This window comes from Oncorhynchus nerka, linkage group LG20 (assembly GCF_034236695.1).
Source record: "Oncorhynchus nerka isolate Pitt River linkage group LG20, Oner_Uvic_2.0, whole genome shotgun sequence".
NCBI classification, from domain to species: domain Eukaryota; kingdom Metazoa; phylum Chordata; class Actinopteri; order Salmoniformes; family Salmonidae; genus Oncorhynchus; species Oncorhynchus nerka.
In genome coordinates this window covers 50754446-50768983 of record NC_088415.1, presented here as the reverse complement: position 1 = coordinate 50768983, position 14538 = coordinate 50754446, and the positions used below count along the sequence as shown (strand labels likewise).

Here is a 14538-nt window from a genome sequence, read left to right as displayed (position 1 = left end):
ACCAAACTGACCGCAAGGACAATCACCTTTCAATGACCCCTGAGGAAGTATTAAGAAAATACAAGTTGGAAAACGAAATGCAGTTTAGTCAGAGTATGGTGCATTGCTAACTCACAGTCACTGACCGATGACTTTGTCCTCATACAGTATCTCTGCAAGGGCTGTGATTGAACATGAATCACCAGTTGATATTTCGAAATGCCACTTTAACCTTTCAGGCCTTGTGACAGTTGGTGTCTAATATGAGCTGGAAACTGACAAAATACTGCACTTCATCACATCTATTTATAAAGAGTCCAACTGCTGCTTAGAGGTCAACTCGTGATTAGTGACATGTTAACCGGCTGAGGAGGAAAGGGTCAGACACACTGTTAGATGTATTATTATTTTTGTTCCTAAAGGGGTACAAACACTTGTCACTGGGGTGGTACCCTGTTAGGTCATCCTTTGTACCTCTAGATATTGTAACGAGTGCGCTGAGCGTCGGGAAGAGTGTCTTAATAAATAAACGCAACATAATACAAAACAAGAAACACCAACAACGCACATGTAACGCCATTCCTCCGCTGAGGAGGAGGAGGACAAGCGAGAAGGATCAGAGGACCAATGCGCAGCGTGGTAAGTGTCCATTATGTTTAATACGAAAAAACAACAGAACACTAGAACAAAACAAAATAACGTGCATCAACGAAAACTGAAACAGTACAGTGTAGCGACAAACACTCACACGGAAACAAACACCCACCACTCAAAAGTGAAACCCATGCTACCTAAGTATGATTCTCAATCAGAGACAACCAACGACACCTGCCTCTGATTGAGAACCATACTAGGCCGAAACAGAAACCAAACATAGAAAAACAAACATAGACTGCCCACCACCACTCACGCCCTGACCATACTAAATAAAGACAAAACAAAGGAAATAAAGGTCAGAACGTGACAGAACAGACATGAAACAGAAACAGAAACAATAACGCATGGGGAAGGAACCAAAGGGAGGGACATATATAGGTGTCATGAATTCGGCCGAAGTTGGTCCCTCTCCTTCTTCGGGCGGCATTCGTTGGTCGACATCACCGGCTTTCTAAACACCACTGATCTATGTTTCATTTTCGTTTTGTTTGGTCTTGATCATACACACCTGGTTTCCATTCCATTAATTATGTTCCTTATTTAACCCTCTGATTTCCCTCTCTGTTTTGTGCAAATGTTGTTCGTGCTTGGGATTATTGTATTTGTTCCTTGTTGGAATCTTACTCATTTTGGAGTAAATTTTGGATGATTACTCAGAACTGTGTCCTGCGCCTGACTCTGCATTTTTTATTTTACCAACGTCCTCACAATAGGGAAGGTAATCAGGGAAGTGATGGAGTCCAGGTGAGTCTGATGACGCGCAGGTACGCGTAACGATGGTGACAGGTGTGCGCCATAATGAGCATGCCCGGTGACCTAGAGGTCTGAAAGGAAGAACACGTGACAGATATACTGTAGGTACATAATTGTACCCCAGTTCATAACTCTGCCATCGATAAAAGACAGTACTGTGCAGCCGTCTTCATCGACCTCGCCAAGGCTTTCGACTCTGTCAATCACCATATTCTGATGGGCAGACTCAATAGCCTCGGTTTCTCGGATGACTGCCTTGCCTGGTTCACCAATTACTTTGCAGACAGAGTTCAGTGTGTCAAATCGGAGGGCATGCTGTCCGGTCCTCTGGCAGTCTCTATGGGGGTGCCACAGGGTTCAATTCTCGGGCCGATTCTTTTCTCTGTATATATCAATGATGTTGCTCTTGCTGCGGGCGATTCCCTGATCCACCTCTACGCAGACGACACCATTCTATATACTTTCGGCCCGTCATTGGACACTGTGCTATCTAACCTCCAAACGAGCTTCAATGCCATACAGCACTCCTTCCGTGGCCTCCAACTGCTCTTAAACGCGAGTAAAACCAAATGCATGCTTTTCAACCGATCGCTGCCTGCACCCGCATGCCCGACTAGCATCACCACCCTGGATGGTTCCGACCTTGAATATGTGGACATCTATAAGTACCTAGGTGTCTGGCTAGACTGCAAACTCTCCTTCCAGACTCACATCAAACATCTCCAATCGAAAATCAAATCAAGAGTCGGCTTTCTATTCCGCAACAAAGCCTCCTTCACTCACGCCGCCAAGCTTACCCTAGTAAAACTGACTATCCTACCGATCCTCGATTTCGGCGATGTCATCTACAAAATGGCTTCCAACACTCTACTCAGCAAACTGGATGCAGTCTATCATAGTGCCATCCGTTTTGTCACCAAAGCACCTTATACCACCCACCACTGCGACTTGTATGCTCTAGTCGGCTGGCCCTCGCTACATATTCGTCGCCAGACCCACTGGCTCCAGGACATCTACAAGTCCATGCTAGGTAAAGCTCCGCCTTATCTCAGTTCACTGGTCACGATGGCAACACCCATCCGTAGCACACGCTCCAGCAGGTGTATCTCACTGATCATCCCTAAAGCCAACACCTCATTTGGCCGCCTTTCGTTCCAGTACTCTGCTGCCTGTGACTGGAACGAACTGCAAAAATCGCTGAAGTTGGAGACTTTTATCTCCCTCACCAACTTCAAACATCAGCTATCCGAGAAGCTAACCGATCGCTGCAGCTGTACATAGTCTATTGGTAAATAGCCCACCCATTTTCACCTACCTCATTCCCATACTGTTTTTATACTGTTTTTTATTTATTTATTTATTTACTTTTCTGCTCTTTTGCACACCAATATCTCTACCTGTACATGACCATCTGATCATTTATCACCCCAGTGTTAATCTGCAAAATTGTATTATTCGCCTACCTCCTCATGCCTTTTGCACACATTGTATATAGACTGCCCATTTTTTTTCTACTGTGTTTTTGACTTGTTAATTGTTTACTCCATGTGTAACTCTGTGTTGTCTGTTCACACTGCTATGCTTTATCTTGGCCAGGTCGCAGTTGCAAATGAGAACTTGTTCTCAACTAGCCTACCTGGTTAAATAAAGGTGAAATAAAATAAATAAAAAATAAAACTCAGATAGTACCTTTCTTACATATAGTCCACAGGTACAAAGGTGTGCTTTTATAACAGGTACATTTAGCCTTTATAAGGAACCACTACATTGACAAAGCCATTTGTTCCTTGTAAGTGGCTAAAATGTATCCCTACCATAGACCACTTAAACTGGTACAACACTCACGGGTGGCCAAAAATAACTGAAATATCTGAAAGCTACACCCCCACTAAGCCATGCCTCCAATATAATTTCCCAGTGTGCCATGCCTTTTCAAGTGCATTGTAGTGTTACCTCCCCATGACTATACTTGTTAGTGACAGCGACACGGCTCTTGAATTATTATTTTTTCAATCCTGTGTCCTTCACCAAATTAGTTCCTAGGCAAATGTTATCATTAAAACTAAACTCTTTATAGGGCCTTATTTTGAGGCCTACTTTTACCATGATACATCAGTCCTGCAAGCAGGGTTGCAAAATTCCGGTAACTTTTCCCAAATTCCCAGATTTTCCAGAAATCCTGGTTGAAGGATACTGGATTTCTTGCTTATTTCTTCACATTTCCAGGAATCTTACAACTGGGATTTCTGGAAAACCTGGGAATATTGGGAAAGTTACCAGGATTTTGCGACCCTACCTACAAGTCACATTATACTGGCATGCAAAGTGATGTGCAATTCCTATTGGAATCCAGCCAGAGTTAGGCTTTCCATCAGCTGGAATTTTTTTTCACCTGCAACCTGCATTCAGAATGACTGCCATGGGTTAGGGACATTGTGAGGAGACTTCCTAAGGTATTTAAACTGGAACAACCATTTCAGTAAAGGGTACAAAAATTCAAAATAAATGAATGGATTAAATTAGATTTTTTTGTTGTTATTTATCTCTGTGTAGCATAAGATTGATTAATCAATGTAAATGCAAAAACCCTGATATTTAAAACAATTCTAAAAAAATCTACCTGCAGTGGAGCATGAAAATATCATAATGATAATCTCGGACCTGCCTGGTGTGTTCCTTGTTCTTCATGATGCTCTCTGCGCTTTTAACGGACCTCTGAGACTATCACAGTGCAGGTGCATTTATAAGGAGACTTGATTACACACAGGTGGATTGTATTTATCATCATTAGTCATTTAGGTCAACATTGGATCATTCAGAGATCCTCACTGAACTTCTGGAGAGAGTTTGCTGCACTGAAAGTAAAGGGGCTGAATAATTTTGCACGCCCAATTTTTCAGTTTTTGATTTGTTAAAAAAGTTTGAAATATCCAATAAATGTCGTTCCACTTCATGATTGTGTCCCACTTGTTGTTGATTCTTCACAAAAAAATACAGTTTTATATCTTTATGTTTGAAGCCTGAAATGTGGCAAAAGGCCGCAAAGTTCAAGGGGGCCGAATACTTTCGCAAGGCACTGTATATACCAGGCGGTGTCAGAGGAAGGCCAAAAATTGTCAAAGACTCGAGCCACCCTTGTCATAGACTGTTCTCTCTGATACCGCACGGAAAGAGGTACTGGAGCACCAAGTCTAGGTCCAAGAGGCTGCTAAACAGCTTCTACCCCCAAGCCTTAAGACTCCTGAACATCTAATCATATGGCAACCCAGACTATATGTGCATTGCCCCCCCCCCCCTCTTTTACACCGCTGCTACTTTCTGTTATCATCTATGCATAGTCACTTTAATAACTCTACCTACATGTACATATTACCTCAACTAACCCCGCACATTAACTCTTTACTGGTACCCCCCCTATATATAGACTCGCTATTGTTATTTTACTGCTGCTCTTTAATTACTTCTTACTTTTATTTGTTATTCTTATCCATATTTTTTTAACATCATTGTTGGTTAGGGGCTCATAAGTAAGCATTTCACTGTAATGCTAATAAAAATGTGATTTGATTTGATTTCTAAATATACAGTACCAGAGCCATATTAACAGTATACAGAGTTCTGCTAACTCGGTTTAAGATATAGGATCCGAACGAGCAGCATGTTGGCACCCACAGGTTCCAAGACAATTACATTCTACAGAGAATGCAGATTAGAATGCTACTTTAATGGAACGCTTGGTGCCAACATGTAGCTGATTGGCAAACTGTATGGCTCTGTTAGGTTCTAATTTTGAGTAAATAACTCACGAACACAAGAGAAGCTTAACCAACACAGCTGTAATTCATACAAAAAAATATTTCACACGAGCACTGGTATTTAATCCTTTATCTTAAGCTGAGTTTCCTCCTTCACAACAGAACAGCCAATGCATCTCTGTTGCTAGACAGAACCTTAGTGATATCGGTTCTTCCTCACATCATCTAACCTGATCTCTACCCCAAAGTGATCACTCCTCCCCAACTCAAGGCTGTCATGGTTATTGATACCAGACCGTGTCTCTTCTCCTTCCAGAGGATACCTGATGGCTAACAATGACATATCCTGACACAATGTAACTTTCCCTCAGTGACATTGTTAGTTTCTAAGATTTCCACCCGTCTCTCCTCATCAAATGCCTGCCACATGTAATCGCTTCCCTGAACTCAACACATTCCAAGCTTAGTTGCACAGACTACATACCTTCCTCCTGTAACCCTTAACTTCTGGTGTAGACCCTCTCTACCTCAGCACTCCATCAGCGACATGAATAAGTATATTTTCATATTCCCAGAACCCAACATCTCTAATCAGCACCATGGACAGCGTCAATGTTCTTCCTGACGGAAAACAGATAACCAAAGGGAAGCAGTAATAGAAAACAATTTGAGGCGTATTCTCAGTGTTTCTGTGTGAAAATGTAATCACTAGAAGGACTCATTCCCTGAGGCCCTCCAGTTTTCAAATAGAAATTTGCATCCTGTAGCTCTAACTCCAAAAAGTTCTGGGACACTGTAAAGTCCATATAGAACAAGAGCACCTCCTCCTAGCTGGCGAACACGGTCACCACCGATAAATCCATGATAATTGAACATTTCAATAAGCATTTCTCTACAGCTGGCCATGCTTTTCCTCCTGGCTACCCCAACCCCAGCCAACGGCTCCACACCCCTCGCAGCTACTTGCCCGAGCCTCCCCAGCTTCTCCTTCACCCAAATCCAGATCGCAGATGTTCTGAAAGAGCTGCAAAACCTGGACCCGTACAAATCAGCTGGGCTAGACAATCTGGACCCTCTCTTTCTAAAATGATCCGCCACCATTGTTGCAACCCCTATTACCAGTCTGTTCAACCTCTCTTTCGTTTTGTCCGAGATCCCTAAAGATTGGAAAGCTGCCGCAGTCAAATTCAAAGGGGGTGACACTCTAGACCCAAACCTAGACCCAAACTGTTACAGACCTATATCCACCCTGCCCTGCCTATCTAAAGTCTTTGAAAGACAAGTTAATTAATAAACAGATTACTGACCATTTCGAATCCCATTGTACCTTCTCCACTGTGCAATCCTGTTTCCGAGCTGGTCACAGGTGCACCTCAGCCATGCTCAAGGTACTAAACGATATCATAACCGCCATTGATAAAAGACAGTACTGTGCAGCCGTCTTCATTGACCTGACCAAGGCTTTCGACTCTGCCAATCACCGTATTCTTATCGGCAGACTCAATAGCCTTGGTTTCTCAAATGACTGCCTCGCCTGGTTCACCAACTACTTCGCAGACAGAGTTCAGTGTGTAAAATCGGGGGGCCTGTTGTCCGGACCTCTGGCCGTCTCTATGGGGGTACAACAGGGTTCAATTCTCGGTCCGACTCTCTTATCTGTATATATCAATGATGTCGCTCTTGCTGTGGGTGATTCCCTGATCCACCTCTACGCAGACGACACCATTCTGTATACATTTGGCCCTTCTTTGGACACTGTGTTAACTAACCTCCAAACGAGCTTCAATGCCATACAACACTCTCCAACTGCTCTTAAACGCTAGCAAAACCAAATGTATGCTTTTCAACCGATCGCTGCCTGCACCCGCCCGCCCGACTAGCATCACTACTCTGGATGATTCTGACCTAGAATATGTGGACAACTACAAATACCTAGGTGGCTGGCTAGACTGCAAGCACTCCTTCCAGACTCATATCAAACATCTCCAATCCAAAATCATATCTAGAATCGGCTTTCTATTTTGCAACAAAGCCTCCTTCACTCACACCGCCAAACTTACCCTAGTAAAACTATCCTATCCGACTATCCTACCGATCCTCGACTTCTGCGATGTCATCTACAAAATAGCTTCAAATACTCTACTCAGCAAATTGGATGCAGTCTATGACAGTGCCATCCGTTTTGTTACCAAAGCGCCTTATACCACCCACCACTGCGACCTGTATGCTCTAGTTGTCTGGCCCTCGCTACATATTCATCACCAGACCCACTGGCTCCAGGTCATCTATAAGTCTATGCTAGGTAAAGCTCCGCCTTATCTCAGCTCACTGGTCACGATAACAACACCCACCCGTAGCACGCGCTCCAGCAGGTATATCTCACTGGTCATCCCCAAAAACAACACCGTCCTTTGGCCGCCTTTCCTTCCAGTTCTCTGCTGCCAGTGACTGGAACGAATTGCAAAAATTGCTGAAGCTGGAGACTTACATTTGCCTCACTAACTTTAAACATCAGCTATCTGAGCAGCTAACCGATCGCTGCAGCTGTACAAGGTCCATCTGTAAATAGCCCACCCAATCTGCCTACCTCATCCCCATATTGTTTTTATTTACTTTGCTGCTCTTTGCACACCAGTATCACTACTTACACACCATCATCTGCTCATCATCATCGGCTCATCTATCACTCCAGTGTTAATCTGCTAAATTGTAATTACTTTGCTACTCTGGCCTATTTATTGCCATACCTCCTCATGCCATTTGCACACGTTGTATATAGACTTTCTTTTTTTTCTATTGTGCTATTGACTGTACGCTTGTTTATTCCATGTGTAACTCTGTGTTGTTGCTTCTGTCGACTGCTTTGCTTTAAATTGGCCAGGTCGCAGTTGTAAATGAGAACTTGTTCTCAACTAGCTTACCTGGTTAAATAAAGTTGAAATAAAAAATAAAAAGTCTTACAAACAACGTTGTTGTTTTGGTGTGTAAAACAATACACACTCACGTAATCAATTGGACGAGTGAATAACAACAACAAAAGCAAACCTGCTACTACCACAGCACAAAGAGTTATGTCGCCATGGCAAATCCCATTAGTAGAGAGTACAGCGTAAGTTAAGGGCACACCATTCAAGCCTAAACAGTGGAGAGGGACTCTCAACACTTCCTCTCCAAACTCCACTCTATGGCCTTGTTCAAACACTCAATGCAGGCATCCTTCTTTCATTCCATCATTCCTGTACAAACACTTAATACAAGCATTTTCCTTCATTCCATCTATGCCTCCTTGTTTGACATTATGAATAAGAGCAAAAATGTGGAGAGATCTTGAACTCAGTTACCCAACTACATGCAGATCAGTGATTATCAAAAGGAAGGATGCATTTCGGAAGTATTCAAATATGGCATCTGAGGGATAGATCTGCCAGTCATTAAGGATCTGCCAACTGCTCCATCCGTTCACCTGACTGCTGTTTACTTGTCTGCCTGTCTGTGCCTATTTAACACCAACCCATCTCAGCACTCCTCTTCCATGCATGCCAAGTATCCTCCTCTAACCATCATGCATCGCTCTGTTTGTTTGTCGCATCATGTCTTCAGAAATCCAATTATCCAAAGGTAAGGGGCACACACAGGGCCCAGTGCATCCACCATCCACACCACTGTAAAATGCCAGCTTGTGCCCTATGCCTGGCCTGCCAATACTTTCATAAGAGAAAAGTTAGAATGATCCCATTATCCCCATTAGACCTTTTGTGGCATCGGTGTGAGATGAGGGATAGATAGACGGACCAGACAGACCAAGGCCCCTCCAAGAGAACACAGTAGAGGGGGAAAATGAATAGAGCAGAGGTATATTAGGCTACCTAGTGGTTAACGCATTGGACTTCTAACCGAAAGGTTAGAAGATCGAATCCCCGAGCTGACAAGGTACAAATCTGTTGTTCTGCCCCTGAACAAGGCAGTTAACCCACTGTTCCTAGGCCGTCATTTAAAATAAGAATTTGTTCTTAACTGACTTGCGTAGTTAAAGGTAAAATAAAAAAATAAAGAAATATTGTAGATGAACGAATAACTAGTAATGGCCAAAGGACAAACCAACCAATCAAGTACCATCCGAAGCTAACAAAGAGACAGAAAATGAATGGTGACACAATTAAAGGCTAACCTACGAGGAACGCTAGCATAACTGAATTATAATAATAATAACAATTAGCCAGATATATAATCATAGTGAGCACCCCCTCCAGTGTGCCATATAACCACCCCACCTGCTCCTCCTCGGCTTCTTCATTTATTAACTGTGTTTGCCTCTTCTAAAATGTTGCTTATCAAAATGAGCAGACGCCTTCTGGGAGTCGCGGGTCAAACGGGGAGACAGCGATGGCACTGATGGTGATTAGGATGCAAAGTGTGTTTTAAAGTTTAAACCCTCCTGCCAACAACAACACACAGGTCAAGAACAGCAAAGTAAACCTCCTGGCCCTCGACAAACGACTAGGAACAAACACAGGCAGGGCTGGGTCCAGACTGTTTAACAGCTTATTGGTTGTCAGCCAACAACTAAAGTTCTTAGATGGAACTCAGGGACTGACAGCACTTAGACGAAAGTCTGCTTTGATATTAATCTATAAAGAAGTCCAAATGGATGTGGGACCAAAAGGTCCTGGGTACAGAACAGTGAGGTATACCTGTCAAATATTTAATGCTTGGCAGAGCATTCTATGATTTTCCACCTAGACAACTTGTCTGGACAACCTGTCGCACAATTATTATTTTTTTAACCTTTATTTAACTAGGCAAGTCAGTTAAGAACAAATTCTTATTTTCAATGACGGCCTAGGAACAGTGGGTTAACTGCCTGTTCAGGGGCAGAACGACAGATTTGTACCTTGTCAGCTCGGAGGTTTGAACTTGCAACCTTCCGGTTACTAGTCCAACGCTCTAACCACTAGGCTACCCCTCACTACCCAATTCACTACCACTCACTACCAAACTTACTACCCACAATTCACTAACCATCACTACCCAAAATCACTGCCTAAAATTCACTACCCACTTTCATTACAATCATCAGCAATAGCACGATCCTGGCTCTTAGCCTACTTCCTCCGTGACAATAGCAACTTGTCCTCTTTTGCATGGCCATTTAGTGACTACCCTGAACCCATGGGTCACGTAGGGATGTTAGCCTACTTTCTCCCAAGGGTAACTACACATTAGTAGTGGATGACGTGAGTTGACCACTGTACAATGTAAAAGCACTTTACATCTAGAGTAAAGCACTTTAGACCTACAGTGGAAGTGTGGTAAAAAAAATAATAATCCAACCATTATCATTTTCATTATTGTCATGGGAAATTGCATGATGCTGCTGTGAGCCTATCTCATCTTGCTTCTATACAATGCTGCCCCACCTCCCTACTGTACCTTCTCTCTGACAATACGTGTACTTAGTATAGCCATGTAGCTTTCTAGCATAGTTATCTATGGTGACTATCCTAAACCATGTATTATGTAGCCACGATGCTGTGAGTGTGTACTACAGATTAGTAGTGGATCAGATGAGTTTCCATCTTACAAAGTTCCAGGAGAATGGTGCTATGTGTATACTATAGTTATCATCCTTTCTCCTATCATCAGGACAATAAATAGTTGATGAGGCTAGTTTGAGTTCCCCCCCTTTCAAGTTCTTTGAGAACTATTGTGAAAAGTGACGAATAGATGCAATCCATTATGATAATTATTATAGGCCATGAAGCATTTCGGGGGGCTGTGTGGAGTGTTGTCCTACCTCTTCCCACTGGTGGATGTAGCGGATGAGCCGGGACAACCTCAGGAGCCTCAGTAGGCTAAGGATCTTAGTGAATCGTACGATCCTCAGGGCCCTGGCCGTCTTATACATCTCAGAGTCGATCCCCTTCTCCACGATCAGGAAGATATAATCCACGGGGATTGAGGAGACAAAGTCCACGATGAACCAGGTCTTCAGGTACGTCTTCTTGATGGTTTTGGGGTCCAGGATGATGTCGGAGTTGTCCTCGATGATGATGCCTGTGCGAAAGTTGAGGACCAGGTCCATGAGGAAGAAGGTGTCTGAGATGACGTTAAAGATGATCCAAGGGGTGGTTGTCCCGTCGTTGAAGAAGGTGATGCCCACCGGGATGATGATCAGGTTACCCACCATGAAGAGAAGCATTGTGAAATCCCAGTAGAACCTGGAGAAAGAGAAAGGGAGAGAGAGAGAGAGAGAAGGGAGATTTTGTGTGTGTGCGTGTGTGTGAGGGAGTGAGTGATTTGTGTGTGGATGAGGGAAAGGTAAAAGTGAGAGGGAGAGGTGGAGGTGGAGGAAAATGATAGAATAGAGGACAAAAGCAGAGTGATAGAGGCAAGGGAGGGAAACGGACAGGCACTGGGGACTTTCTAACAAAAACTGGTGAGTGCGTAAGCAAACTACAAAGACCTACAATATGTTAGGCTGAAGGGTTATGTTAAGCTGATTAATATCGATTTGCATTTTGCATTTTAGTCATTTAGCAGACACTTTTATCCAAAGCGACTAACAGTTAGTGCATTCGTCTTAAGATTAGACAACTACATATCACAGTCATAGTAAGTACATTCTTCCTAAATAAAGTAGTTACCAGCAAAGTCAGTGTCAGTAGGAAAAGACAAACGCAATTTTGTTTTATTTATGTTTTTATAGGGTGGGGGTAAGACTGAGCTGTCTTATTTCAGATACTCTTTGAAGAGGTAGGGTTTCAGTTGTTTTTGGAAGATGAGCAGGGACTCTGCTGTCCTAGCTTCAGGGGGAAGCTCGTTCCACCACTGGGGTGTCAGGACAGAGAAGAGCTTTGACTGGGCTGAGCGGGAGCTGACCCTCAGTGGGGGTGAGACGGCCAAGAGACCAGAGGTGGCAGAATGGTGTGCTCAGGTTGGGGTATAAGATTTAAGCATAACCTGAAGGAATATGAAAATTAATGATTGATGAATGAGAATGAGCATTATTGTTGTAAATTCTTGTTTTGGTACACCTCCAGTGTAGAAAATACATTATACAGTGGGGCAAAAAAGTATTTAGTCAGCCACCAATTGTGCAAGTTCCTCCACTTAAAAAGATGAGAGAGGCCTGTAATTTTCATCATAGGTACACTTCAACTATGACAGACAAAATGAGAAGAAAAAAAACAGAAAATCACATTGTAGGATTTTTTATGAATTTATTTGCAAATTATGGTGGAAAATAAGTATTTGGTCACCTACAAACAAGCAAGATTTCTGGCTCTCACAGACCTGTAACTTCTTCTTTAAGAGGCTCCTCTGTACCCCACTCGTTACCTGTATTAATGGCACCTGTTTGAACTTGTAATCAGTATAAAATACACCTGTCCACAACCTCAAACAGTCACACTCCAAACTCCACTTTGGCCAAGATCAAAGAACTGTCAAAGGACACCAGGAACAAAATTGTAGACCTGCACCAGGCTGGGAAGACTGAATCTGCAATAGGTAAGCAGCTTGGTTTGAAGAAATCAACTGTGGGAGCAATTATTAGGAAATGGAAGACATACAAGACCACTGATAATCTCCCTCGATCTGGGGCTCCACGCAAGATCTCACCCCGTGGGGTCAAAATGATCACAAGAACGGTGAGCAAAAATCCCAGAACCACACGGGGGGACCTAGTGAATGACCTGCAGAGAGCTGGGACCAAAGTAACAAAGCCTACCATCAATAACACACTACGCCGCCAGGGACTCAAATCCTGCAGTGCCAGAAGTGTCCCCCTGCTTAAGCCAGTACAGGTCCAGGCCCGTCTGAAGTTTGCTAGAGAGCATTTGGATGATCCAGAAGAAGATTGGGAGAAATAATCATGGCCTCTAAACCTTCAAGCTGCATACTGGACCCTATTCCAACTAAACTACTGAAAGAGCTGCTTCCTGTGCTTGGCCCTCCTATGTTGAACATAATAAACGGCTCTCTATCCACCAGATGTGTACCAAACTCACTAAAAGTGGCAGTAATAAAGCCTCTCTTGAAAAAGCCAAACCTTGACCCAGAAAATATAAAAAACTATCGGCCTATATCGAATCTTCCATTCCTCTCAAAATTTTTAGAGAAGGCTGTTGCGCAGCAACTCACTGCCTTCCTGAAGACAAACAATGTATACGAAATGCTTCAGTCTGGTTTTAGACCCCATCATAGCACTGAGACGGCACTTGTGAAGGTGGTAAATGACATTTTATTGGCATCGGACCGAGGCTCTGCATCTGTCCTTGTGCTCCTAGACCTTAGTGCTGTTTTTGATACCATCGATCACCACATTCTTTTGGAGAGATTGGAAACCCAAATTGGTCTACACGGACATGTTCTGGCCTGGTTTAGATCTTATCTGTCGGAAAGATATCAGTTTGTCTCTGTGAATGGTTTGTCCTCTGACAAATCAACTGTAAATTTCGGTGTTCCTCAAGGTTCCGTTTTAGGACCACTATTGTTTTCACTATATATTTTACCTTTTGGGGATGTTATTCGAAAACATAATGTTAACTTTCACTGCTATGCGGATGACACACAGCTGTACATTTGAATGAAACATGGTGAAGCCCCAAAATTTCCCTTGCTAGAAGCATGTGTTTCAGACATAAGGAAGTGGATAGCTGCAAACGTTCTACTTTTAAACTCGGACAAAACAGAGATGCTCGTTCTAGGTCCCAAGAAACAAAGAGATCTTCTGTTGAATCTGACAATTAATCTTAATGGTTGTACAGTCGTCTCAAATAAAACTGTGAAGGACCTCGGCGTTACTCTGGACCCTGATCTCTCTTTTGAAGAACATATCAAGACCATTTCAAGGACAGCTTTTTTCCATCTACGTAACATTGCAAAAATCTGAAACTTTCTGTCCAAAAATTATGCAGAAAAATGTATCCATGTTTTTGTCACTTCTAGGTTAGACTACTGCAATGCTCTACTTTCCGGCTACCCGGATAAAGCACTAAATAAACTTCAGTTGGTGCTAAATACGGCTGCTAGAATCCTGACTAGAACCAAAAAATGTGATCATATTACTCCAGTGCTAGCCTCTCTACACTGGCTTCCTGTCAAAGCAAGGGCTGATTTCAAGGTTTTACTGCTAACCTACAAAGCATTACATGGGCTTGCTCCTACCTATCTCTCTGATTTGGTCCTGCCATACATACCTACACGTACACTACGGTCACAAAGACGCAGGCCTCCTAATTGTCCCTAGAATTTCTAAGCAAACAGCTGGAGGCAGGGCTTTCTCCTATAGAGCTCAATTTTTATGGAACGGTCTGCCTACCCATGTCAGAGACGCAAACACGGTCTCAACCTTTAAGTCTTTACTGAAGACTCATCTCTTCAGTGAGTCATA

At 43.1% G+C, this 14538-nt stretch overlaps 1 protein-coding gene across 1 annotated transcript in view; it reads right to left on the bottom strand.

Annotated features, from left to right (window-relative positions):
* Positions 1–14538, bottom strand: part of LOC115102712 (potassium/sodium hyperpolarization-activated cyclic nucleotide-gated channel 2-like) — a 66076-nt gene that overhangs the window by 44245 nt on the left and 7293 nt on the right. The window contains exon 2 of the mRNA XM_029622943.2: positions 10939–11362. Within this exon, the coding sequence (XP_029478803.2) occupies positions 10939–11362 (424 nt within the window). The remainder of the gene's footprint in view (positions 1–10938; positions 11363–14538) is intronic.